Source organism: Thalassophryne amazonica, chromosome 10 (assembly GCF_902500255.1).
Source record: "Thalassophryne amazonica chromosome 10, fThaAma1.1, whole genome shotgun sequence".
In the NCBI taxonomy this organism is placed as follows: Eukaryota; Metazoa; Chordata; class Actinopteri; order Batrachoidiformes; family Batrachoididae; genus Thalassophryne; species Thalassophryne amazonica.
The window spans coordinates 30,652,857-30,679,569 of NC_047112.1; the positions used below are offsets into that span (position 1 = coordinate 30,652,857).

A 26,713-nucleotide genomic window follows, 5' to 3' on the forward strand; every position below is an offset into this window, starting at 1 on the left:
GAGCTGTTTTCTCATACAGCTCATGAAGAACACGGCAGATTAAAAAAACAGAGGAGATCACACCTTTTGTAGTAGCTGCTCCTAAATTGTGGAGCAAACTGTCCCTTCACATCAAGACCTGATGAACAGAAGACATTTTAAAAACACATTTGAGAATATGTTTTTATTCTCTAGCTTTTGAACCAAAATAGTTAGAAATTTTAGTCATGTTGCATTATTTATGTTATACTAAAGTTTTATTTTTATTCTTTTAGTTCTACAGTACTTTGGTCAATTGCTCTTGTTTTTAAAATGTGTCACATTAAGCTTAACAGCATGTCCCTTAGGCTTCTCCCTTGTTTTCTCTCGGCGTCACCACAGTAGATCCGAGGTGGATCTGTATGTTGAACTGGCATGGGTTTTATGCCGGTTGCCCTTCCTGATGCAACTCCACATTACATGGAGAAAAGTGCCAGGGGTTAGGTTTGAACCGGGAACCTTTCACACTGAAACCAAGCGCAGTAACCACTTGGCCACCATCCCTGTGCAGGACATTAAGCACAAACTACTATATTATTCATTCTGGTTTGTGCTTGTGATATAAACCTGAACTCGTTCAATTTTACTGAATAAATATACAAATGAAATACTCAATATTTTATTCCATTATAAAGGAAATGGATTCTTTAGGCTGTTCTCCTGTGATATCAAATATCCCTGTCTTGGTTAGATATACCCCATAAAAAAAAGTGTGCTGTGGAGCAGAAATCACACATTTGCACCTGTGAGACCACAATCTTCATCCTGTAGAGATGACCAGATTATTGATGTGCACTTATGAAACATGTGTGGATCCATGTGAAATAGGGCGATGCACATTGCCACTGATGAAATGCTCATTAGTGGCAGTACAGTAGCTATAAGATATACCAAAACTCCACCACCAGCCTGAGTGGATGTGTTCAAAATCCTGACATGAGGAATATGCTCACCCACACATCTCCACGCACACCATCTGTCATCTCATTTTGAGATTCATCTCTGAAGAGAACTGCTCTCCAGTGTGTCCGTATCATCTAAGGTAGTGTCTCACCTGTATCTGTCCGTTATAACGTACAGATGCTGAGTTTGCAAGGAACAATTCCAAAAATAATTTTTGACTGTTTGTGCAAAACTCTGATTGTGCAAACCAGCTGTCTGATTGGATATCTCTGGGTCAGCTATGCAGTTTTTTGGAGGTCTTGGTGTTATGTCAGCTGCTGCCAAAGGAACATCTATATATAAGCAACACTTTTGTAGTTATCATGCTGCCCAGTCAACCTGCTGATAGGTCACACCTACGCACGCAGTCAAAAATCCTATACAGGCCAAGACCCATCAGGTCAGTTCTTATCCCAGGATACTGTAGCCTGAAGTGAATGAAAGTCTCTGAATCCCCTGGATGGGCCACCAGCCAAGATTGGTATCCATTTACAGCAGGATAGACAGAGACCATGCAGATAAAGTGTCTTGCCCAAGGGCACGAACAGGTAGGATGAAGCACACACCTGAAGCTAGGGGTGCACCAATCCAGTATTTTGGATCGGTACCAGTCCCATATTGGCCAAATAAATCTACACAGCTAGGTCAGGTTGTGAGATATGCCTGTTTTGTTTTTGGCTCTTACAATATTTGCTAATCTAGCCATCTCACAAGGCACCAACTGAAACTGTAAAACACAGTACATCCAGACAAATGGATTTACTAACAGATTAGCTATTTTAAGATGGGAAATAAGCATGGGATTGGTATCGGCAGATACTGAAGGTTCCAGTGTTGGTATTATGTTGGACATGAAAAACTGGTACAGTGGTCCCTCGTTTATCATGGGAGTTGCGTTCTAAAAATAGCCCGCGATAGGTGAATTCCGCGAAGTAGCAGCGTTATTTTTTTTACAATTATTATAGATGTTTTTGTTGGGAAGGTGTCGTAACACGGACCCACAACAGGGGGCGCAAATGAACGGACAATGAGTAAGCCAAAAGGTAACAATTTAATGTTGTGATATTACACAACGAAATGTGTCTTAATTTTCACAGTCAATAAACACCAGGTGACGTGTGGGCAGGCTCGAAGATAGAAGACGCCCGACGAGAGAGAAGCCGCGTCCCACACGGCCTCCACCACCAACGGCCTGAAGAACACCGGAGCCGCCAAGTCCCGAGTCCCCAGGTGGCCTCTGTCTTCGGCTGTCGACCCTGGTACTGCTGGCAGAAAACAGAAAGATGATGTGTGAGTGTGAGTCCGCACACTCAGTAATGAACAGTCCAAACACCGTTGGGAGGAAGCACCTCCACCTCCAACCTAGGAACACACTAGCAGCTCCTGTAACCACTTATCTGGATGGAGTGAGAGGCGAAGACGTCGCTTCTCTCACTGACCGCCAACCCAGTTGAAAGGGCACCACAGGACAACGGCTGCAAACAGATCAGACGTAAGTCACAGTTTAAATTCAGCAGAGAAATTACCTTAGTACTGGTAGTCGATTTCTCGGCGGGGAGGTGGAGTTGCAGTCCGGCTTATATGGTGGTGTAGATGAGTGACAGCTGGAGTAATGAGTGACAGCTGTCACTTCCTCTGAGCCCGCACTCCAAGCAGGGCGCCCTCTGGTGGTAGTGGGCCAGCAGTACCTCCTCTTCAGCGGCCCACACAACAGGACCCCCCCCTCAACGGGTGCCAGGAGGCTTGTCCGGGTGTCGTCTGTAGAAATCGGCCAGGAGGGCCGGGTCCAGGATGAAGCTCCTCTTCACCCAGGAGCGTTCCTCAGGTCCATACCCCTCCCAGTCCACCAGATATTGGAACCCCCGGCCCTTACGACGGACGTCCAGGAGCCTGCGGACCGTCCAAGCAGGCTCCCCGTCGATGAGCCGGGCAGGAGGCGGCAGAGGTCCAGGTGCACAGAGGGGCGAGGAGTGGTGTGGCTTAATACGGGACACGTGGAAGACAGGGTGGATCCGCAGTGAAGCCGGGAGTCGGAGCTTCACTGCGGCCGGGTTGATGATCTTGAGGATGGGGAATGGTCCAATGTACCTGTCCTTTAATTTGGGTGAGTCCACACAGAGGGGGATGTCCTTTGTCGACAGCCACACCTCCTGCCCGGGCTGGTACGTGGGGGCCGGGGAACGTCGGCGGTCCGCATGGGTCTTGGCCCTCGTCCGGGCCTTTAACAGGGCAGAGCGGGCGGTCCGCCACACCCGGCGGCACCTCCTGAGGTGGGCCTGGACCGAGGGCACACCGACCTCTCCCTCCACCAGCGGGAACAATGGGGGCTGGAACCCCAAACATGCCTCAAAAGGGGAGAGGCCGGTAGCAGACGAGACTTGGCTGTTATGGGCATACTCGATCCAGGCCAGATGGTGACTCCAGGCCGCCGGGTGCGCGGAGGTGACGCAGCGAAGGGCCTGTTCCAACTCCTGGTTAGCCCGCTCTGCCTGGCCGTTGGTCTGGGGGTGGTACCCGGACGAGAGACTCACGGTGGCCCCCAGCTCCTTACAGAAACTCTTCCACACCTGCGAAGAGAACTGGGGACCACGATCTGATACGATGTCCGATGGTATCCCATGCAGCCGCATGACGTGGTGGACCAGGAGGTCTGCCGTCTCCTGGGCTGTCGGGAGCTTCGGGAGGGCCACGAAGTGGGCCGCCTTGGAGAACCGGTCCACTATCGTGAGAATAATGGTGTTGCCCTGGGACGGCGGGAGGCCCGTGATGAAGTCCAGGCCGATGTGAGACCAGGGGCGATGAGGCACTGGCAGGGGTTGGAGGAGTCCCGTCGTCCTCCGATGGTCTGCCTTGCCCCTGGCGCAGATGGTACAGGCCTGGACGTAGTCCCGGACGTCGGTTTCCAGGGACGCCCACCAGAAGCGCTGCTGGACTACTGCCACGGTCCTACGCACTCCGGGATGACAGGAGAGCTTGGACCCGTGACAGAAGTCCAATACGGCAGCTCTTGCCTCTGGTGGGACGTACAGTCTGTTCTTGGGGCCAGTTCCCGGGTCCGGGCTCCTTGTCAGGGCCTCCCGGACGGTCTTCTCCACGTCCCAGGTGAGGGTGGCCACGACAGTGGACTCGGGGATGATGGTCTCGGTGGGGTTCGACAGCCCCGCTTTGGCTTCTTCTTCGTGCACCCGGGACAATGCATCTGGTTTTTGGTTCTTGGTCCCGGGGCGATACGTGATTTGGAAGTCAAAGCGCCCGAAGAACAGAGACCAGCGGGCTTGCCTGGGGTTCAGCCGCTTGGCGGTCCGGATGTACTCCAGGTTCCGATGGTCCGTGAAAACCGTGAAGGGCAACGATGCCCCCTCCAGCAGGTGTCTCCACTCTTCAAGAGCCTCCTTCACCGCAAGAAGTTCCCGATTGCCGACGTCATAGTTCCGTTCAGCTGGGGTCAACCTGCGGGAATAAAAGGCACAAGGATGGAGGACTTTATCAGCCTCCACGCTCTGGGACAGCACGGCTCCTATCCCCGAGTCAGAGGCGTCCACTTCTACTATGTACTGGCGATCAGGATCAGGCTGCACCAGAACTGGTGCAGTCGAGAACCGACGTTTCAACTCCTGGAACGCGGCTTCGCACCGATCCGACCAGGCGAAGGGGACCTTGGTGGAGGTCAGGGCAGACAGGGGGCTAACTACCTGACTGTAACCTTTAATAAACCTCCTGTAGAAATTTGCAAAACCTAGGAACTGCTGTAGTTTCCTGCGGCTTATCGGTTGGGGCCAATCTCTCACCGCCGCAACCTTAGCCGGATCAGGGGCGACGGAGTTGGAGGAGATGATGAACCCCAGGAAGGACAAAGAAGTGCGGTGGAACTCGCACTTCTCGCCCTTCACAAACAGCCGGTTCTCCAACAACCGCAGTAGGACCTGACGTACATGCTGGACATGGGTCTCAGGGTCCGGGGAAAAGATGAGTATATCGTCCAGATATACGAAGACGAACCGATGCAGGAAGTCCCGCAAGACGTCATTTACCAAAGCTTGGAACGTCGCGGGGGCGTTAGTGAGGCCGAACGGCATGACCAGGTACTCAAAATGACCTAACGGGGTGTTGAATGCCGTCTTCCATTCGTCTCCCTTCCGGACCCGAACCAGGTGGTATGCGTTTCTAAGATCCAATTTTGTGAAAATTCGGGCTCCATGCAGGGGCGTGAACACTGAATCCAACAGAGGTAACGGGTATCGGTTGCGAACCGTGATCTCGTTCAGCCCTCTGTAATCAATGCATGGACGGAGTCCGCCGTCTTTCTTGCCCACAAAAAAGAAACCAGCACCCATCGGGGAGGTGGAGTTCCGGATCAGCCCGGCAGCTAAGGAGTCCCGGATGTAGGTCTCCATTGATTCGCGTTCCGGACGTGAGAGATTGTACAACCTACTGGACGGGTACTCAGCGCCCGGGACCAAATCGATGGCACAATCATACGGTCGGTGCGGGGGAAGAGTGAGTGCCAGATCTTTGCTGAAAACGTCAGCAAGATCGTGGTACTCCCTTGGCACCGCCGATAGATTGGGGGGAACTTTGACCTCCTCATTAGCCGTGGTGCCGGGAGGAACCGAGGATCCTAAGCACTCCCGGTGGCAGGTTTCGCTCCACTGCGTCACAACCCCAGACGGCCAATCAATCCAGGGATTGTGCTTCACCATCCATGGAAAGCCCAAAATCACTCGGGAGGTAGAAGGTGTTACATGGAACACTATCTCCTCCCTGTGATTCCCAGACACAACCAAAGTCACTGGTTGTGTCTGGTGTGTGATTAATGGAAGCAGGGTGCCATCTAGTGCTCGCACCTGCAATGGTGCCGGCAGAGCCACCAGAGGGAGCCCAACTTCCTTTACCCATCTGCTGTCCAGCAGATTCCCTTCAGACCCTGTGTCTATCAGTGCTGGGGCATGAAGGGTTAAATCCCCACAAAGGATTGTTACTGGGATTCGTGCTGATTTGCGGGGTTTTCCCGCGTGCGTGTTATGACCCACCCTTAGCCCAGTTTCTAAGGACGGGCGTTGTAGATTGACCGTTTTAGGGCAGTCCTTCTGCATGTGCTCGCAAGAGCCGCAGACAAAACACTCCCCGCGGGCCAGCCTCCTTTGTCTGATTTTTGATCTTAATTTGGCCCTGCTCGTGTCCCTAGCCTCCTCAGCAGGGGGAGCCGTAGCCACACGGAGCTCTCTGGCAGTGAAGCGTGGGGACGACGTCACCTTGTTGGAACCGGAAGGGGGAGGGACGGCTCGTGCCCGGTCACGCCCCCCGGCCTGCTCCCGACGATGCTCATTCAAACGGTTGTCTAAACGTATAACCAAATCGATCAGCCCGTCGAATTCCCGCGGTTCATCCTTGGCCAGTAGGTGCTCCTTAAGGACCGGGGACAGTCCATTTACAAAGGCGGCGCGGAGCGCAACGTTATTCCAGCCGGACCTCGCTGCCGCGATGCGGAAGTCGACTGCATACTCGGCTGCGCTACGGCGCCCCTGTCTCATCAACAGCAGCACGTTCGAAGCGGTCTCGCCTCTGTTGGGATGATCAAACACTTGTTTGAATTCCCGTATGAACCCAGTATAAGACGTTAGGAGCCGTGACTTCTGCTCCCAAAGCGCCGTAGCCCATGCGCGTGCCTGTCCTCGAAGCAAATTAATAACATAAGCCACCCGGCTAGCGTCTGATGCGTACATGACGGGGCGCTGTGAAAAGACGAGCGAACACTGCATGAGGAAGTCCGCGCACGTCTCGACACAGCCCCCGTACGGTTCCGGAGGGCTTATGTATGCTTCAGGGGACGGTGGGGGGGTTCGTTGAACGACCAGTGGAACGTCTGATACGGGCCCAGGACCAGCCAGAGGAGTGGCTGCAGCGGCGCCCTGATCGCGCGCTTCCACCCTGGCGGTGAGAGCCTCCACCCTCCGATTAAGGAGGACACTCTGCTCGGTCACTAATTCTAACCGGGCCTTGAAGGCGGTTAAGATCTGCTGCAGCTCACTCAACCCGCCTCCCGCTGACGCCTGCGCTCCTGGCTCTTCCATTGGCCGTTCAAGCTGGAGTTGACGCCCCTCGGAGTCCATGACGATTGGCCGAGAAATCCTGTTGGGAAGGTGTCGTAACACGGACCCACAACAGGGGGCACAAATGAACGGACAATGAGTAAGCCAAAAGGTAACAATTTAATGTTGTGATATTACACAACGAAACGTGTCTTAATTTTCACAGTCAATAAACACCAGGTGACGTGTGGGCAGGCTCGAAGATAGAAGACGCCCGACGAGAGAGAAGCCGCGTCCCACACGGCCTCCACCACCAACAGCCTGAAGAACACCGGAGCCGCCAAGTCCCGAGTCCCCAGGTGGCCTCTGTCTTCGGCTGTCGACCCTGGTACTGCTGGCAGAAAACAGAAAGATGATGTGTGAGTGTGAGTCCGCACACTCAGTAATGAACAGTCCAAACACCGTTGGGAGGAAGCACCTCCACCTCCAACCTAGGAACACACTAGCAGCTCCTGTAACCACTTATCTGGATGGAGTGAGAGGCGAAGACGTCGCTTCTCTCACTGACCGCCAACCCAGTTGAAAGGGCACCACAGGACAACGGCTGCAAACAGATCAGACGTAAGTCACAGTTTAAATTCAGCAGAGAAATTACCTTAGTACTGGTAGTCGATTTCTCGGCGGGGAGGTGGAGTTGCAGTCCGGCTTATATGGTGGTGTAGATGAGTGACAGCTGGAGTAATGAGTGACAGCTGTCACTTCCTCTGGGTCTGGCGCCCTCTCGTGCTTGGAGCCCGCACTCCAAGCAGGGCACCCTCTGGTGGTAGTGGGCCAGCAGTACCTCCTCTTCAGCGGCCCACACAACAGTTTTAAGGCTTTAAAACCCCTCACTACACACATTTTCTCACATTTCTCTCCTGTTTAAACACTCTCAAAGTTCAAACCTTAGTAGAAAAATAAGTCCAGTATTAGGTATAGAATGAAACCAAAGATCAAAACCTGTTTTCAGGCCCAAACATTTGTTTGAGAAATAAAAATACAACGTTTTCCTATAAATAATTATGATGGCTTTTAGAACTAACAAATTTAATTTTAACGATTAACCTACGAGGTTGGACACATAAGAAATTATTAATAGTAACTGACCAGTATTCCTCTGATCGCGCCTTCATAGTGGCGCCGCTCCGCAGCGTGTTTTTCCACCTCGGGGCAGGTGTCTTTTTCCGAGTGATATGGGTAGTTGTTGGCGCTCTTTTTTCTTCTGAGCGAGAAGATTCTTATAAACACACGCAGAACACAATGCGCGTGCTTTTTCTTCGCTGCTGGAGCGCTGTGCATCAAAACAGCGAGTGTAGTCTCTGGACCTGTTGCCAGATTTTGTCTGCAACTAAGCACAATAGACAGTTAAAAAAAGAAGAAGCATGCAAAATTGCACTAAAAAAAAATCCGTGAAACAGCGAGACCGCGAAAGGTGAACCGCGATATAGCGAGGGACCACTGTATTGTGCAATCCCTCACTGAAACCGAATTCAGGTCTACATATTGGCAGTACAACTCTGATAGAGTTAACATCTCAGTTGAGCAATGGGGTTTAAAAAAAAGCAATTCTTTCTACAAACATACCTACAAAAAAAATTATTATTTGTATTCAACTACTGCAAAAATAGCAGAACACAAAGTGTTGCATTTATATTTTGTTGAGTAGACTATATCTAGAAGCTGCAGCCAGTCTACTCTGTGCAAAATAGAAGCTGCCAAAAGAACAACAACATATATATCTAGAAGCTATTACTAAGTAAAGCCTCCCTCACAACTCACTGTAGGTGCTGCTACTAACAGTCTACCAGTGAAGAAATGGCAAACGTGTGAGATGTGCATGTCACATCCATGTGTTCAGCACTGTGGAAGCTCACAAACTGCCCATGAAGACTGTCACTGCTGCACATGCAAACTCTACAGGTCTTGCGAAAAGCTCAAGAACACATACAGCAAGTAGAGGGCCTGTACTGGCATCGTACGCCTGACCCAAATCACGTGCACAACCAGTAATAACCAAGCATCTTACTGTCATTGCACGGGTGCCATGCGTCAGAAGTACTACCCAAGTCCACACTTGCTATTTGTGGGGCCCACAATGTAAAAGTAAATCTCACTCTTCACCCCTATGTGTGGCATGAATGCAGTGCACACAATATGTGTCAAGACTCCGGATATATACAGGGTGAACACAAAAACACTCTTTGGTTTCAAATATTTATACTATCAAAAGTCACATGAATAATTTTACAATTTTGGTATCAACAGTTGCAGAAACTCAAGTTTTTTTTTCTCTCTTTTGCAGATTCTTCCTCAAAATTGTAAAATTATTCATGTGACTTTTGAGATTCTAAATATTTGAAACCAAAGAGTGTTTTTGTGTTCACTGTGTGTGTGTGTGTATATATATATATATATATATATATATATATATATATATATATATATATATATATATATATATATAAAAAAAACATGAATATGGACATGGATTTCCAAGTGAATTTTAATATTTTTGGCCAAAATAAAACGTTTGAGGGATGGAAAGAGGAGGAGAGCAAACGAGAAGAACAGCAAAAGCAATGGCGTAAAGATTTAACATCGGATGAACTGGACAAGATTGAAGACGGGAAAGAAGAAGAGAACAGTTCTATCCTTGTGGGCCGCATCAAAACAGTGAGCGTAGTTTCTGGACCTATTGCCAGAGTTTGCCACAGCTCCACACAGCAGAGAGGGGGGCGGTGTGAGTGGCCCACTGCAGCGCAAGCCCGCAGACTCGGTAAGCGCATCGGAGACAATATCTTGAGACTGTAGTAGAGAAGCTTGAATCTTCGACTGGACTGGGTTGCTTGACGTGAGGACGTTTAGCTTCAAATCACAGAAGCTTCCTCAGCTAAAATTCTTGCTCTGGTAGTCTGACTTCTGTCTTGACTCTTGTAGAGAAGAATAAACCAGAAGCCAACAAAAGCTGGAGTTTTTAACCTAACCAGACCCCTCCTACCGAGAAGCCGACTGCTATAGGCTAGTGACTAAACAATAGCTCTAATTAGCACCTATTGTGCACTCTCCTAATGATGGGATGGAAGCCTCCCCTGATGGCTCCCTTGACGACTCTCCTGATGACGTGAATGACTCATTACCATGAACAAAAGACTGAAACTGCTTTGACCTGAGTACCCCATTGTAAACAGGGGACAAAGCGTGTCTGAGACCCGCCCCCCGGTTAAGGCTGGGTTTCAACTGTTTTACAAAGAATGCTTCCTTGACACCTCTCTCAAACCATTTCTTCTCTCTGGCTAAGATTTTAACTTCCTTGTCCTCAAATGTGTGGTTAGTGTCTTTCAGGTGGAGATGAACTGCAGACTGAGGTCCACTGGCGACCTCTCTGCGGTGCTGGTATAGCCTCTTGTTTAAAGGTTGCTTAGTCTCACCTATGTAGTGTTCATTACAGTTTTCCTGACATCTAGGGATCTTATATAACTAGGGATCCTATATATATATATATATATATATATATATATATATATATATATATATATATATATATATATATATATATATATATATTGGGGTGACTGTGTACCATGTAGCATTGCAGAAGGGAAGAAGAGGGCGGCACCAGGATTATATTTCATAGTACTGAAACCCCCCCCCCCCAGGATTATCTGATGCATAAGTTTTAATTTAAGAAGGAGAGGAGATGCGATCAGGCTTGTCTTCCATGGTGATGAGTGCCGGTGTCGCAGACCGAATGGTCCCCCCTAATAATCACAGATTATCACTTCATTTCTGCTTCAAACTGCACTCCAATCATCATCTACCTCAGCAACAGATATCTGAAGCTTTTGTACAACAGTCATTTCCACATAAATTCAGCATTATTTCATCATAAAAGATGGAGGAAGCAATCAGAGTATCGCGGCTACATGAGCTACGCTAGGTGATGCGTTCACTGCACGTCAGTCATTTCAAAGCGTCACCGCCTTTTGCCTTGTTTCTGCTTAAAACTGACTTTGGAATGATTTAAGAGGTTTTATCTTTATCATCTGATGCTTAATAACCACATTAATCAATTTGATCACTTTGGGTGAAGAGACTCTGTCTTAGACAAGCGGCTGAGCTCCAAAATTATGCAAGCGCAGTGGAGGCAGGGTGAACCAATTTTTAGGTGCAGACTGTTCAGTCTGCAACATTGGAATAGATGAACAGTGAGCATTTTCACTCTTTCAGCACCTTGGACAGCGGTGCACCCACACAAGCTATTTTTATTGTAGTAATATTGAATGATTTTGCAGCCGGTCTGCTCTGTGTCAGCCTGATCCCGTCAGATCTCAGAAGCTAAGTAGAGCAGAATCTGGTTAGTACTTGGCTGGAGACCTCTTTGGAACATCAGCGGCTGTGTGTGTTTCTCCAGGTACAACTGGAGTTGCGTCAGGAAGGGCATCCGGCGTAAAACTTGTGCCAAATACCAATGCGGATCTGGTTGTATCCGCTGTGGCGACCCCGATTAGGGAGCAGCTGAATGAACAACAATACTGAATGATTTTCATGAATACGCACAGTGTGTCCCGCATTCCAGCTGACAGCGCCAATGGCTGTTGGACCTCCACAGGTAGATGATAGAAGCTGAGGACAGACACCAATATAGGTGCGAATATAGGATCACTGATGTCGGAACACAAGGTTGAAGAGACAGTAGTGGACCTCCTTTCATACGTACACCTGGCTTGTGTCAGACCCTAGACTGGAGTGATCGTCTCTTGCAGACCACCTTTATCACAGGGGCAGCCCGTACTCCTTGTTACGGAGGTGGTAATTTGCAAGTCAAACACACGGCAGCAGCACGGTGGCTTAGTGGTTAGCACTGTTGCCTCACAGCGAGAAGGTCATGGGTTCACTTCCCGCCTGTGGCCTTTCTCTGTGGAGTTTGCATGTTCTCCCCGTGTTTGCGTGGGTTTCCTCCGGGTGCTCCGGTTTCCTCCCACATCCAAAAACATGCGTGTTGGATGGATTGGAATCTTTAAATTGTCCATAGGTGTGCATGTGGGTTTGTCTGTTTGTGGCCCTGCGACAGACTGGCGTCTTGCCCTGGGTGTACTCCGCCTCACGCTCTATGACTGCTGTGATTGGCTCCAGCCCCAAGTGACCCTTAATTGGACTAACTGGTTGAAGTTGAGTGAGTGAGTGAAACACACTGCACACACACTGTTCACGTGCATCAGACATACGATTGGCACAGGCTGAAGGCCGCAATATTCCCCACACCTTGTGCACGGCAGCCATGCAGCCTGTACGTGACAAGTATGACGTCGGTAATCTTTCACAACCTTTTCTCCAGATAGCTGCGACAGGCCTGTGGGCTGGCACTCTCTGCGACCCGTGCATGTCCAACACATGCGGTGAATTGTGAGGCAGACTTAATCAACATAATTATGCAATTTAACTGGAAATTATTTAAAAAACAAAACAAAATATGAAGGCCATATTATGGCATTACTGTAATAAATTATCATAGCGAATATGAACTGAAAACATATTATTAGCACTTAATTTCCCATGACTTGTTTGGAACATTTTACCCTGCTGCTGTTACGATATCTTTAAACTGCTCTTTTGTTGTTTTCATTTTACACATGAACACAGAATGTGCACTTCATTCTCCGTTGTCGTGGTCTGCAAGTCTGTAATAACACACAACTAAACACGTGTATGTTCTTTCCAGTGGTAGGATCCACTATAAGGAGATGTACAAAGTTGTACGCACTATCTCGCCTCCCCTGGGCTTTGGAAAGAACTGCCCCCACAGGGTGGCATGCAAGGTTTGGTTCCCCCATGTCAACACCCCCCCCCCCGGATCCTTCTTCCTGTATCCCGTTTCCTTCTCTTCACACACTGTCTCCGCCCCACTTGACCTTTGGGGAACGCAACTCAGATCTGCCTGAGTCCAAGAATGATGACGTTTCAGTCTCAGGGTACTAAGACACAGAAACCTCATGCACCCACTCAACATGCAAAATTTAAAGTGTGCAGATCTGGCTTTTGATGTGGCTGCTGTGTAAAATGAAGGAATTCTGTCTCTTTCTACCTTCCAGATCTGGTATAAAAATGTATTTTCCTTTCTTTTCACACAATGTGTTTGATATTTGCACCAGATCTCACCAGGCTGTCATTCCTTTGCTCTTTTTTGCTTTCTCCCTGACCAGATTTCTATGTCCTATTGGCAGCATAGAAATGATACACTGTGGGTTTTTTTTTTTCTTCCTTCTTTACTATTCTTGTGTCCAATACCTTGGAATAACTGTCTTTCCTATCTCCTCCATCCTTGTTCCTATCTTTCACTCATCATTCCCCTCCATTCTTTGGAAATGCACTCCCTAACTACTCTACTCTACCTCCAACATCATCATGTGTCTTCCTTCCCTCGCTTCCTCCCTGTCCATTTTTTTCCTCTCTCTCATGCCCATCTTTGTGGCTCCCTGGTGCCCCCAGTGGTCGTATCCATTACACTGACATGTATGAGATGTTGACAAACATGTCCCCACCTCTAGGCCTGGGCAAGAAATGCCCCTCCAAGTTGGCATATAAGGTAGAGACAAAACACTGAAGTTGGCACTGCTGTCTTATTTTAATTAGCAACTTTAAACATCATAAATGCTCATTTTTTTGTGTCATACATTGGAAGAGCAATGGGTGGTGTGGGATGCTGGGGGTAGGGGTGGGGGGGTCTGTTATTTATATGATTCAGCCTGCAGTGTTTTTTCTTTCATCTGCATTTGATTAGTTTAATTTCAAAGTGCCTGTTTTGTTTCACATATTGGCAGAGATTTAAATCATCGCTGTCTGCTTGCTGTTATTTGGTGGAAGAGTCTTGGTGGGATTTATTTTTCTGAGATTGTCAGAACATGTTAATGAGAAAGTTGTTAAACATCCACATGCTAAATCTTGTCATGATGTGTCTGCTGTTGATTCTCATGCCCTTTTTCACACTTGCTTCTCTGTTTCTTACATATACCTGTCTGCATGTGCCTCCTGTCACAGCCCAGTGTTCCATCCGTGTGCATTATGTAATGTACGTGTGCATGTGTTGGGAACCTGTCTGTAAGACTTTGTCAGCCTGCAAGTATGTTAAAGGATTAAAGTCTGAACCCACTGTGCAACAAAAAGGCAGAGAGGACATGGCTTAAGATTTTATTTTTAATGATGGTCAGGTCAGGTAGGAAGCATGCACCACACAACACCACAAAGGAGAACCTCTCCTGATCCTGGATGGCAACCATCCAGACAGACAAGCAGTCAAATGATGCATACTTTGAGGAATCACTGGGTACCCTGATTGCAGCATCCGAGAAGCCAAGTGAAGAGTCTGTCTGTTTAATTGTGTTCTCATTTATTAACATTAAAACATGAAGACACTCAGATGAGGTGTATCACTTGCATTGTGATGGAACATTAGCTTCAGCATTATGGCCATGTGGAGCAAGGAGAAAAGAGCAAGAACATGCTCGATGGTCTACCTGGGTGGTTGCCATCCAGGACCCTAGTGCATTCTCCCAGAACTGGCCTGCCTAACTTAGCCAAAACACAAATATACAATTTGAATAAAATGTAGAAACTCCTGGAGACCATCCAATCTCACGATGATAAAGAAATTGATAAAAGGAGAAAAGATAAAAGAAAAAACTAGACACAGATAAAAAAAAATTAAAAGAAAAAACTAGACACAGATAAAAAAAAAAATAATCAACCATTTCCTGACCCAAGGAGCATTGCTCCACCAAATTTTTGTTGAAATCTGTCCTTTGTTTTGAGACGTCTCATCCACTTAGAGGAAAACTGAGAAGCATCATCATATAACTTCAGTCCTTCTAGATCACTTGTCAAAGATAAGAATGCATCAGATAATTACATTTTTGTCCTCTCGGCCCTTCTGCATCGATCAATATGTCACTAGCTTCAATAAACATGTCATATTAGCCATTAAAATATGCTACTTTATGTGAAATTACTCTGTAAATGTCAACATTTGCTATACTTCTCTTTCAAGGAAACCCAGACAGGCCAAAGTGGCACATAATTTTTTTCAGGGCCATTATCTCATCAGAATTATGAGTGAGTCTGACTGTAGTCCTGCTTTTTTCTTCTCAACAGAGACAAATATATTTTGAGTCTGTAATAGCAATAAAATGCCTGCCTGAATCATATCATGTGCAATTTAATGCCTGATCAGTCAAATTATTCTTATAACATCAGTCCTTTTGGTTCAGATAACTTTGAGAAATACTTTAGAATTCTATGTGTTTTAAGTTTACCGAATAAGGCATTTACACTATGATCCTAAGAATGTATTATTTAAAACCTTGATGGGAAGTTGGAGGCAGAATTGGCACTCCAGCCACAGTAAAAATACCCAACAACAACAAAATCTGTCCTCTGCATTTACGTCCTCTTACTTACAAGAGGAAACACAGTTGTTTGACAATAAATGGCTTCACCCAACCACTAACCATAAGTGGAAAAAAGCTTTTTGTGTTGTCATTCATATTCTCTTAAAAATGGCCAAAAAAGCAAAAATTCTGCCAGGGTATGTAAACTTTTGAGCACAACTGTAGATGCCTGCTTTCAGGGTGTACGGATGGATGGACGGTTTGTCTCCCTGAGTGGTTGTTTCTGTAAAGTGTGGGATGGGATAATGCACGGAAAGATTTGAACTCTACAAATAGAAACACCACAGAATGGTTGTTTGTCTTGTCATTTCCACACACTTAAATTTGGAGAATATTAAGTCTTTATCTCAAGCTAATGAGCCTAAAAAAAGATTATGAGCCACTAGGATGCCCTGGGTTTTCTACTCTTGCTGTGATTTATGTTGTATCATTGTTTGTTGTGCTTGTTTGTGACTGACTGCTTCACTGCTACCAACAGAGATTAGTTTTGATGAACATGCCTGTGGATGAAGATATGTCTGTCCACTTCACCTCCACACTCATGGCCCTCATTCGCACTGCCCTGGAGATCAAAATAGCCAGAGGTGAGAGGAAATATGATTTACCCCACAGACACACGTGCATAGTGATGATGTATCCTTAAATAAATCAGCTGCAGTGACACATATGGTATATTTTTGAGTCTGTGCTCATGTTTATTTGAAGGAGGAGAGGATCGAAATCAAATGGATCTGGATCTGCAGAAGGAAATTGGTGTCATCTGGCCTCATCTGTCTCAGAAAACACTGGATCTGCTAGTTCCTATTCACAAAGGTGAGATCTGTATTCTCACCACTGGTTCACTACAGTATGGGAATTATGTCAAGGAAGAGAACAACAAACTGCACAGCATGAGTGATATCACAGTAGTTGTAGTAACACTGCATTTGTTGAAGGATCCTTGAAATATTTTATTGTATCTACTTTGTTCATTTCAGCCAGTGACATGACCATAGGCAAGATCTATGCTGCCATGATGATCATGGACTACTACAAGCAGAGCAAGGCCAAAAAGCTCAGGCAGCAACTGGAGGAGCAGGTACTTTTCATTTCTGTTATTATGACTGTTGTTTGCTCACTTAGGTTCATTTATATAAGCCAAGTATGGAGCATGCACTGGTACCATGCATCGTCACATCAACCACACCATGGAACTGCCCAGGCTGACAACCGATCTATCTCCACTTCTTGAAAGTAACTATTTACCTTCTGGTAGATAGTGCTTCTAATGTTTGGCACAAAGTAATACCAGTGGTACCCAAGGATCTTCCAATGAGACCTAGTACCAAAAACATCTAGTTATGTTATGTCAGACAGAGTTTTTCCATAACGTTTTCACCTGTGTGCTTGCTCAGGGGGATGGGTAACATTAGACCTTACTCATGTGAAGCACCTTGAGGCAGCGATGTTGTGATTTTGTGCTATATAAATGAAAAATAAATTGAAATTAGTTAGTGTCTAAATCCAGTGGTGGGCACAGTTCCGATAATCCGATAACCGATAATTATCGAAGATAATGTTTTCATTATCGGATTATCTTTTTAGATAACTTTTTAAAAACCATTATCGGACTAATTATCCTGTGATAATTTTTTGTCCGATAATTTTTAGACCGATAATGTGGTAAATAAAGTTGAACAGCTACAAATATTTATAAAACTTAAAATCAGTTGACCACCTACCTGTTAAATGTTTCGTAGCTCATGTGTAGTTCTACCCTCTGCAAAACAGAGAAGAGCTGCTTTAAGAAGAAACCGCTCTATCCTCCGCAGTCAAAGGAGAACTGGTCCCAAAAATTTCTTTTAACCCCATACTGATACACGGGCAATATCACCCAAGTCATCCAGAGGCGTACATATTTAACTTATGGTTCAACTTTTAACCAAACTAATTTCGGAAAAGTTATTTAAATTAATGTCATGTCTGAAGTTTTATGAAGTGAAAATATCAGATATATGTTTTAGTTTTAAAGTAATGTGCTAATTTTTAAGGTTTTAGTGTGGATATGTGCTGTGCCCAGCAGTGCATTATGGGCTCCGTAAAAATGTTTTTTTGTTTTTACAAATAAAAAAATGGAATATTTCACAAAAGCACATTTATCTATAAACACCAACACACGATACACGTCACATTAACGTGTTGGTTTACATAATGAATGACTCAACCAATCAGTGTTTAGCAGAGGCACATTTTACCCAGAATCCTTTGCGATCTGTCTGTTTGTTACAAAACTTCAGAATTAGTGCATTATTCAACATTAAAAAATATATGTTATATTTTAACTTTGTACAAATGACAGAATTGACATTAATGGAGTTATTCTATCAGTATTCATTTTATTTATACACCAAACCATAACTCAGTATTGCTTTATTTTCCAAGACCTCGGCCTGACCGGAGCATTACCACTTGCCACATACTACTTGCAAATGTGCAAATGTAGGATTTGCAAATCATTGTATTGTGTTTTATTTACATTTTACACAACATCCCAACTTCACTGGAATTGTGGTTGTACTACTACAATTCAGTATACACTAAATGACACATTCTCTTTCCATACTACATTAATTATTGATCAATAATTAATTAGTATGATCAATGTATGCATGGGCAGACGGATGGACAGATGGGTGGATGACGAATGGATAGTATACATTCATTTGAAATATAGATACAGATATTAAAATATAAATAACATAATGTTAAAATACCCTTAGGCGTATGAGCATAAAAATAGGAAACAATGTGACCTTTTGACCTCTTAAAATAGGTCAACGTTAGCCATATGCAACAAGGTAAGTTTTTTTTTTATTCAGTCAGTTAAGAGCCTGTTGTCTTATTTACAGTATGTACATGTTCAATCAAGCCCCTCTGTTTTGTCACGTGACAGTTTCATAAGGACCACAGTGGAAATAAGTGTTTATGCTTTATTGTGTTATCCAGGTATCATTGATATATTCACCTGTGTATGTTTATATTGATGTTGCAGAACAAACAGAATCCATCAGTCAATCATAAACAATATTTTATTTGCGTTTTAACGCTGTCTTCAGGAGGGCATGCGTGTGCGCATACAGCAGCTTTTGAAAAAAACGGAAGTTACATTTGATAGGAAAGATGTCTTGTAAATCACTCCAGAGATGTTATCAGGTTACAGAAACAATGTTTTCAGTTTTAGAAGTGTTTATTTCTCGCTAGCTTTTCCATAATATATGAAAAACATGTTACATTTACACAGAGGCAGTGGTTTCGGAGTGGATTTCGCCATGTTGGATTAGCAGCCAGAGAGAGAGCAGCCAGTGATGTTGTGGTGCCTCTCTACTCTGATTGGCTGTCACCATGTCCTTCCCAGACTCCTGACCCCCCAAAGAAAAGCACATTTGCATGATTCATGCTGTCAGCTGTATGAGCATAAAAATAGGAAACATAAAGTGACCTACTGACCTCTTAAAATAGGCCAAGGTTGGGGTAGCTATCTTTGAACTTGTGTGAGGTCTGTGTCCCGAGAATGTTCTCTATGAATTTGAAGACCCTGGCAGTAATAGGACTGGACTTATGCTGGGCACAAAACAAACGGACAGACAGATCCAAGGTCTTTGCAAAAATCGCTGGCCATATTTTTGCTCTTGGTTAAAATGGCTACAGTTAAGACAGCTGGAGCCTTTTTTTTTTTCTAAACTATGCATAAAAATTAGGCCTTTAGTTTTCTCCACACATAAACTGAAATTTATGAAGGAATATCTTAGCTATCTTAGCTAATTATAGGCCAATTTCCAACCTTCCTTTTCTCTCAAAGATTCTTGAGAGGGTAGTTGTAAAACAGCTAACTGATCACCTGCAGAGGAATGGTCTATTTGAAGAGTTTCAGTCAGGTTTTAGAATTCATCATAGTACAGAAACAGCATTAGTGAAGGTTACAAATGATCTTCTTATGGCTTCGGACAGTGGACTTATCTCTGTGCTTGTTCTGTTGGACCTCAGTGCTGCTTTTGATACTGTTGACCATAAAATTTTATTACAGAGATTAGAGCATGTCATAGGTATTAAAGGCACTGTGCTGCGGTGGTTTGAATCATATTTGTCTAATAGATTACAGTTTGTTCATGTAAATGGGGAATCTTCTTCACAGACTAAAGTTAATTATGGAGTTCCACAAGGTTCTGTCCTAGGACCAATTTTATTCACTTTATACATGCTTCCCTTAGGCAGTATTATTAGACGGTATTGCTTAAATTTTCATTGTTACGCAGATGATACCCAGCTTTATCTATCCATGAAGCCAGAGGATACACACCAATTAGCTAAACTGCAGGATTGTCTTACAGACATAAAGACATGGATGACCTCTAATTTCCTGCTTTTAAACTCAGATAAAACTGAAGTTATTGTACTGGGCCCCACAAATCTTAGAAGCATGGTGTCTAACCAGATCGTTACTCTGGATGGCATTTCCCTGATCTCTAGTAATACTGTGAGAAATCTTGGAGTCATTTTGATCAGGATATGTCATTCAAAGCGCATATTAAACAAATATGTAGGACTGCCTTTTTGCATTTACGCAATATCTCTAAAATCAGAAAGGTCTTGTCTCAGAGTGATGCTGAAAACTAATTCATGCATTTATTTCCTCTAGGCTGGACTATTGTAATTCATTATTATCAGGTTGTCCTAAAAGTTCCCTAAAAAGCCTTCAGTTGGTTCAGAATGCTGCAGCTAGAGTACTGACGGGGACTAGCAGGAGAGAGCATATCTCACCCGTGTTGGCCTCTCTTCATTGGCTTCCTGTTAATTCTAGAATAGAATTTAAAATTCTTCTTCTTACTTATAAGGTTTTGAATAATCAGGTCCCATCTTATCTTAGGGACCTCGTAGTACCATATTACCCCATTAGAGCGCTTTGTTCTCAGACTGCGGGCTTACTTGTAGTTCCTAGGGTTTGTAAGAGTAGAATGGGAGGCAGAGCCTTCAGCTTTCAGGCTCCTCTCCTGTGGAACCAGCTCCCAATTCAGATCAGGGAGACAGATACCCTCTCTACTTTTAAGATTAGGCTTAAAACTTTCCTTTTCGCTAAGGCTTATAGTTAGGGCTGGATCGGGTGACCCTGGACCATCCCTTGGTTATGCTGCTTTAGACGTAGATTGTGGGGGGGTTCCCATGATGCACTGTTTCTTTCTCTTTTTGCTCCGTATGCATCACTCTGCATTTAATCATTAGTGATCGATCTCTGCCCCCCTTCACGGCATGTCTTTTTCCTGGTTTTTTCCCTCAGCCCCAACCAGTCTCAGCAGAAGACTGCCCCTCCCTGAGCCTGGTTCTGCTGGAGGTTTCTTCCTGTTAAAAGGGAGTTTTTCCTTCCCACTGTTGCCAAGTGCTTGCTCATAGGGGGTCGTTTTGACCGTTGGGGTTTTTCATAATTATTGTATGGCCTTGCCTTACAATATGGAGCGCCTTGGGGCGGCTGTTTGTTGTGATTTGGCGCTATATAAGAAAAAAGTTGATTGATTGATTGATTGAATATTTGGCCTCTTGGAAGAACAATTTCACATTTGTTAAAATGACACTTCTTCAGTCCTGTCTGTTTTTGCTCAGACTTTTCTCTGTGAGAAAACTCTGCCTTTACAGCACCAAGTACAGAGGGGCTTTATATGCAGTTAATTATTTGAGTGGCTACATCCATTCGTGGTCAAAAATGGGCATGGACAGCAGGTCGTGCATGTGTGATTTCGATTTATAAAGGACAACCATACATATACACGGCTTCATAACTCTCGTAAACACAATGCGTATCTATATTTCTGCATTTGTGCCTACATTTGTAGTCATGATTCTGTGCAGTTTTATAAATGAGATCACTGGTCAGTTGCATTAAGTAATACTGTCATTGTTCTTTCAGTGACATTTTGTTGGATATTCACTATATATCTGGCATGTTTTACCAGTGTGTGTTCTTGCTCCTAGAAACATGCACCGATGTTCCAGCGTATGGATGCATCATCTCTTCCTCAAGAAATTATATGCAATGCCAAGTCCTTGTCATTCTTCAGACAGAGTACTGGATCTGCTCTGTAAATATTCACTCTGATTCCACATTTATTCACAGTGAGCTGTGGTTATTTGTAGTGGTAGACATACAAAATTATTGCTGGTTGTAGAATTATTGTCACTGCAGTTGAATTTTGCCATCTATAATTGCTGTTCATTATGGAAGCATTTGTGTAGATGTGCTTTCTTTGACTGTGTGTGTCTCTAAAGCACCAGAGGAGGCTTTTTGGCACTCAGCGCCATTTCACCTCAAGAGATGTTCATGCAGCCACTGGCTCATTCCAAAGAGGAGCAGCAGGAGGAAGAAGAGGAGGAAGATGAATACCGCTTACCGTACCTCCCGTACCACCATTCTCATCACCACCATTTGCACACACTGGTAAACAGACGTCCATAACTTCTTACAACTTTTCCACACTGTATCACCAAAGATTTGGCAGAGGTTTGGTCAAGATCATCCATCAAATAACATTATCAAAGCATAATCAAGACTCTCAGTTTAGCCACTTTTGTCCTTTGATGATGAGATTTTACTGTAATCAGCTGTGTTCTCAGTTTTATGACTGAAGTTTACAGAAATGAAAAGACTGTGTTTTACACCTTTCTGGTGTTTGTGTAGGTGACAGATGTGATGGAGTATAATCAAGTGATGCGGCAAGCTAGAGAGGACCCCACGGTGCTGAAATCACCTCAGCGCACAGCATCGATAAGAGCATCATCTATGCCTCGACTAGCTGTTGATGGGCAGGTAATAAACTGGGACAACCTTTTCTAAAAGTGTCATAAAATAGTTGCAATTCATATGAGATCCAGTAAGTAGGCTTACCGCTTCTTTCTTTGTTTCTGGATTGGATGAGAACTTGCACCTGTTGCTTGCATATCTAGATGGATGAGTTTATAATTCTTCACCTGAATGTTCTGCATGTACACAGCCTGGACTATCAGTAGACAGTAAACTGATGAAGCGCTCCTTCTCCACCATCGGGGATCAGTGTGTGAACGGCTTGTGGCAGGAGCAGCACTCTCTGGAGAGAGTCAGTCCTGACGGCACATACAGACCTCGGCAGAAGAGCTACAGAGGTTATTTAACCCATACTGCAAAACTGTTACTTATTGGCATGTAAACGTCCTCACTGTAAACTCAAATAAGTACACTAGAAAAAAAAGATAATGTAATTTGGATAAACATAATTAATTTGAGTGTTACCATTTGAGACAATTACCTAAATTTTTGTAAATTATGTGCTCAATATATGATAACAGAACTTCAAGTTAGTGTTACATATATCTGTTGAGTGCAGGTAATAAAATAACTCCCATTTTCAGTTGTTTCAACTTACAGTTTTCAAGTTAATAGGTCTTAATAAATTTAAATACAATCCCCCCATAATATTCAAGGATGAATTGCACATTCAACACAGAGTACATTGCTGCTTCAGTTTCAATTCCAATTCAATTTTCAATTTATTTTCATTTATATAGTGCCAAATCACAACAAAGCTGCCTCAAGGTGCTTCACACAAGTAAGGTCATGGCACATGGCTTCATGGCGCATTTAGGTTTAATTACTTTTTCCAAAGACATTTTGACATGCAGAGGTACTTGAGGAATCGATCCATCAACCTTCTGATTTCAGAACAAGTTTTATCATTGTCCCATGCTCTATTGCACTATTGCAATGAGTGGCCTTCGATAAGTGTGTCTACACCATATTATTATATGGCTGCAATGGTACGCGTTCTCTGATTGGCTGATTTCCGGTCTATGTTCCCATATCAGACCTTTACCATGACATTCGGTCCGGATCGCGTATCAGATTTGTGATTTTGTTTACAATTATCACTGCGCAAAATAAAACAAAAAGTGAACAAAGAAATTAATAGTGACGAAGAAGACCATTCTCCAAGCAAATTTTATTACACTGACGAGTTTGAATTGGAGGAATTAACAGAAAACGAGCTTGAAGTGAGCATGCAAAATGAAGACCAACAAGATGAAAACACAGCTCAGAACAGCTGTATAATAAACTAATTATTAACCCCTACATTTTGCAAGGCCCAAAATGCCAATCTTGACAAATAAATACAGTATGCCTTGCTTTTGTCCTTCTAAATTGTACTGGACCTCTGGAAAGTCTAAATTGATTTTAGGTGTGAGAGGGCAAATGAGTGTGTATGTAGTTTGTCAGCCCTAAGATAGATTGGCGGCCTGTCCAGGGTGCGCCCATGGGTGCGCCCCACCTCTCTCCTGTTGACTGCTGGGATAGGCCATAAATGCATGTGATGTAGTTTAGCACTGTGTATAATATAATTGTTTTATCTTTATGTCTATAAAAGTGTTAGATGAAAATGAAATGTATATCTATTTTCATTATAATGATTATTAATATTGTGTACAATTTTTGATTTACTGAGTTCTAATAGATTTTTTTTTTAGGCCCAAGAGTTAACAACAGAGATGAGAGAGGGCGCTCAAAGGAACGGCGTCACCTTCTGTCTCCTGACGTTTCTCGCTGTAACTCTGAGGAGCGCAGCAGAGATACTTCGCATGAGAGGACAAAGTCCCGCTCGCCCAGTGAAGGACGTGCTCAAAATTTACAGAGACAGGCGAGAAAGCAGCGCCCGAGTACCTGTTCCATTTACAGCATTTGAGGGTTTTTTTTTTTATCCTCTATTTAATTTGAAGTGTGTAATGTGCAAAGTGGAAATGATTAGCCTGTTATGACAGTGTGGTCAGCATTATTTTTATTCAGTTCAACTTTAACAACAGTATTCCTCATGCTGCAGATGGTGTTTTGATAACGAAAATGACAACAAAGGTTTTTACACCAAAAGTTAACCTTCCTTGATGATGGTAGATCAAAGCATGATTATTTAGATTTGGTCACCAGCAAGGTAGATAATTGCAATAATCAGAAAAAAAAAAAAGCACATTGCATGCAGAAAACTGCACATTTTTATTACAAATGTAGCATTTTTAATGTAGTAAAGTGATACCATTGCTAGGGTGACATAGTAGTGAAGGGTGGTGTATTTGTGGCACTGTTGGCTTTCCATACACCTTGTGCGTGTCCACATGAACTGACAGTCCATGTCAGCCAGGACAGCCTGTCAGTGTGCGCGCTGTGCACACTCTCCAGCCTGTTGCAAAAGCGATATATGTTTTTATGTATTTCCACGAGGACAGCAAGCACACACACGCGCCACGGTGGACAGTTGTAAGGCCCTGTCTGTCAAAACACGGTACGTGTTCTGCAGCTGTGAAATACAGGACCAGAGATCTCAACAGTTGCTGCTGTTGGCAGCCAGCCACACCCCCTGTCTAGTCAGTGCACAGACCAAGGTGTCACTCTGCGATCAGATGAGAGGCACCTCGCCTGCGGGGGGAGTGCGTGAAACACACGCACACACGTGTTGTGGGGAGAGCTAACACTCTGGCACGCTACGTGTACTTGGCAACGCCACAGTCGTGGGGGCACTTAGACAAATTTCACATCTAGCTCGAAAGTGATTGCCTGCTCACTATTTTTGTGTTAACAGCGCGAATGGCCACACATTTCCTAAGTGCTCCGTGAGCAGTATTAGATGTTCGTGTGTGTCACCTGGAATTTGTCCGACACCTGCTGCAAGAGGGATTGAATGGGCTCTCACAGGGCACTCTGTCTTTCTGCCGCTTGTGTGCGTGAATGGTTGTAGCGACAGGTGTGCGAGGCATTAGAGTAGGCTCTGATTTTTCACAAATGGCATGCAATTCCTCCTTTGTGCACCAATCGGCTTCAATTGTGTTGTGATGGAAGGGGTCCTAAGAGTGGCAAAGTGCTTTTCACACTGTCATATTGTCGTACATTATTTATGTATTTATTTGCAGATCAATGCATCAGGGAGCCCCGCCCATTCATCATCAGAGTCTGGTACTCCTCGTAATCGGCGTCAGCTGCCTCAGACACCCTCTCGCCCGCGGCCTTACATCTCCTACTCTCCTCTGGTCTGCCAAGCCCACCCCTCTCCCACACCAGCAACCTCCTCTGACGGACAGACCCAGCCTCAGACCAGTCCCCGTGGCCCAACAGACACCTCCTTCAAGTCTGACAAGGAGGCTGGCCCGCTCACCACAGGTCAGGCATCATCAGGAGGTCAGGTTTTAGGATCGAGCCACCCCTCTCCACACCGCTACATCTCAGAGCCCTACCTTCCATTCCATGAGGGCGTCCACAGCGGCAACTTGGGCAACAGGCAGGACACCCTTACTTTTGAGACAGCCATGGCAACCAGTCTGGGTCAAGCCAATGTCATAAGCTCCGCCCCTCAGCTCAGACATTCCTGGCAGGTTCCTAACGGGCATTTCCGTAAGCACTTGGGCCAGGCCAGTCCGACCACCGCCGGCGAGCTGCTAAGTGACACAGATGAGGATGACCGCTGCTAGAGTCAAGAGAGGAGCAGAGGGAGCATGATACACATGAGGAGGTCCATGTGGGACTTCTGGCACCATAAGGCTGTAGCTCCTCTGGCTCTGGGATCCTGATGTTCTCAGTACTGTAGCAAGCTGACAAGACCTGATACCTGGGTGTTTAAGTGTGTGTCTGCCACATGTTCTTGTGTGAATGTGTGTCAGAGCTGGAAGGAGCCTACATGTATAGACAGAAATGTGTGGGTTGTATGTGTGCTGCGAACAATTGCCAAATTATCAGCAGCAGAGGCGTAGCTCAACGTGGGCATCCCACGTGTTGCCTTCCCGCGAATGTTGGTGTTTTGATTGTTTTTTGGAACAAAATATTATTGATATGGTAAACACCTGCAGGTGTCCAAGCCACATGTCGAATCCAAGGGGAAGTTTTGTGTGTGTGTGTGTGTGTGTGTGTGTGTGTGTGTGTGTGTGTGTGTGTGTGTGTGTGTGTGTGTGTGTGTGTGTGTGTGTGTGTGTGTGTGTGTGTGTGTGTGTGTGTGTGTGTGTGTGTGTGTGTGAACACAGAGGTCATATTTAAAAATGTAACATGGTGAATGTAGTTTGGTTCTTTACATTCAGGTGGTTTGAGGTTGATGTTTGTCTCTACTGTGCAAAAATGTAACAGCGGCCATGAAACAGTGACTGCCTCAATCAGATTTCGAAGTGGTAAGCAGCCGTTCTGAAATGTTCCTGTTTACAAGTGTATCGTGGTTTATG

General features: G+C 44.9%; 1 protein-coding gene across 2 annotated transcripts in view; it reads left to right on the forward strand.

Moving 5' to 3' along the window:
• LOC117518538 (voltage-dependent R-type calcium channel subunit alpha-1E-like) overlaps positions 1-26,388 on the forward strand; it is a 107,313-nt gene extending 80,925 nt beyond the window's left edge. For both annotated transcript variants that reach the window (XM_034179686.1, XM_034179687.1), the window contains exons 33-42: positions 13,515-13,611; positions 15,948-16,053; positions 16,175-16,282; positions 16,447-16,547; positions 21,470-21,576; positions 21,764-21,932; positions 22,173-22,301; positions 22,486-22,633; positions 23,990-24,159; positions 25,421-26,388. In XM_034179686.1, the coding sequence (XP_034035577.1) occupies positions 13,515-13,611; positions 15,948-16,053; positions 16,175-16,282; positions 16,447-16,547; positions 21,470-21,576; positions 21,764-21,932; positions 22,173-22,301; positions 22,486-22,633; positions 23,990-24,159; positions 25,421-25,975 (1,690 nt within the window). In that variant the 3' untranslated portion in view covers positions 25,976-26,388. The remainder of the gene's footprint in view (positions 1-13,514; positions 13,612-15,947; positions 16,054-16,174; positions 16,283-16,446; positions 16,548-21,469; positions 21,577-21,763; positions 21,933-22,172; positions 22,302-22,485; positions 22,634-23,989; positions 24,160-25,420) is intronic.
• Positions 26,389-26,713: the final 325 nt, after the last annotated feature.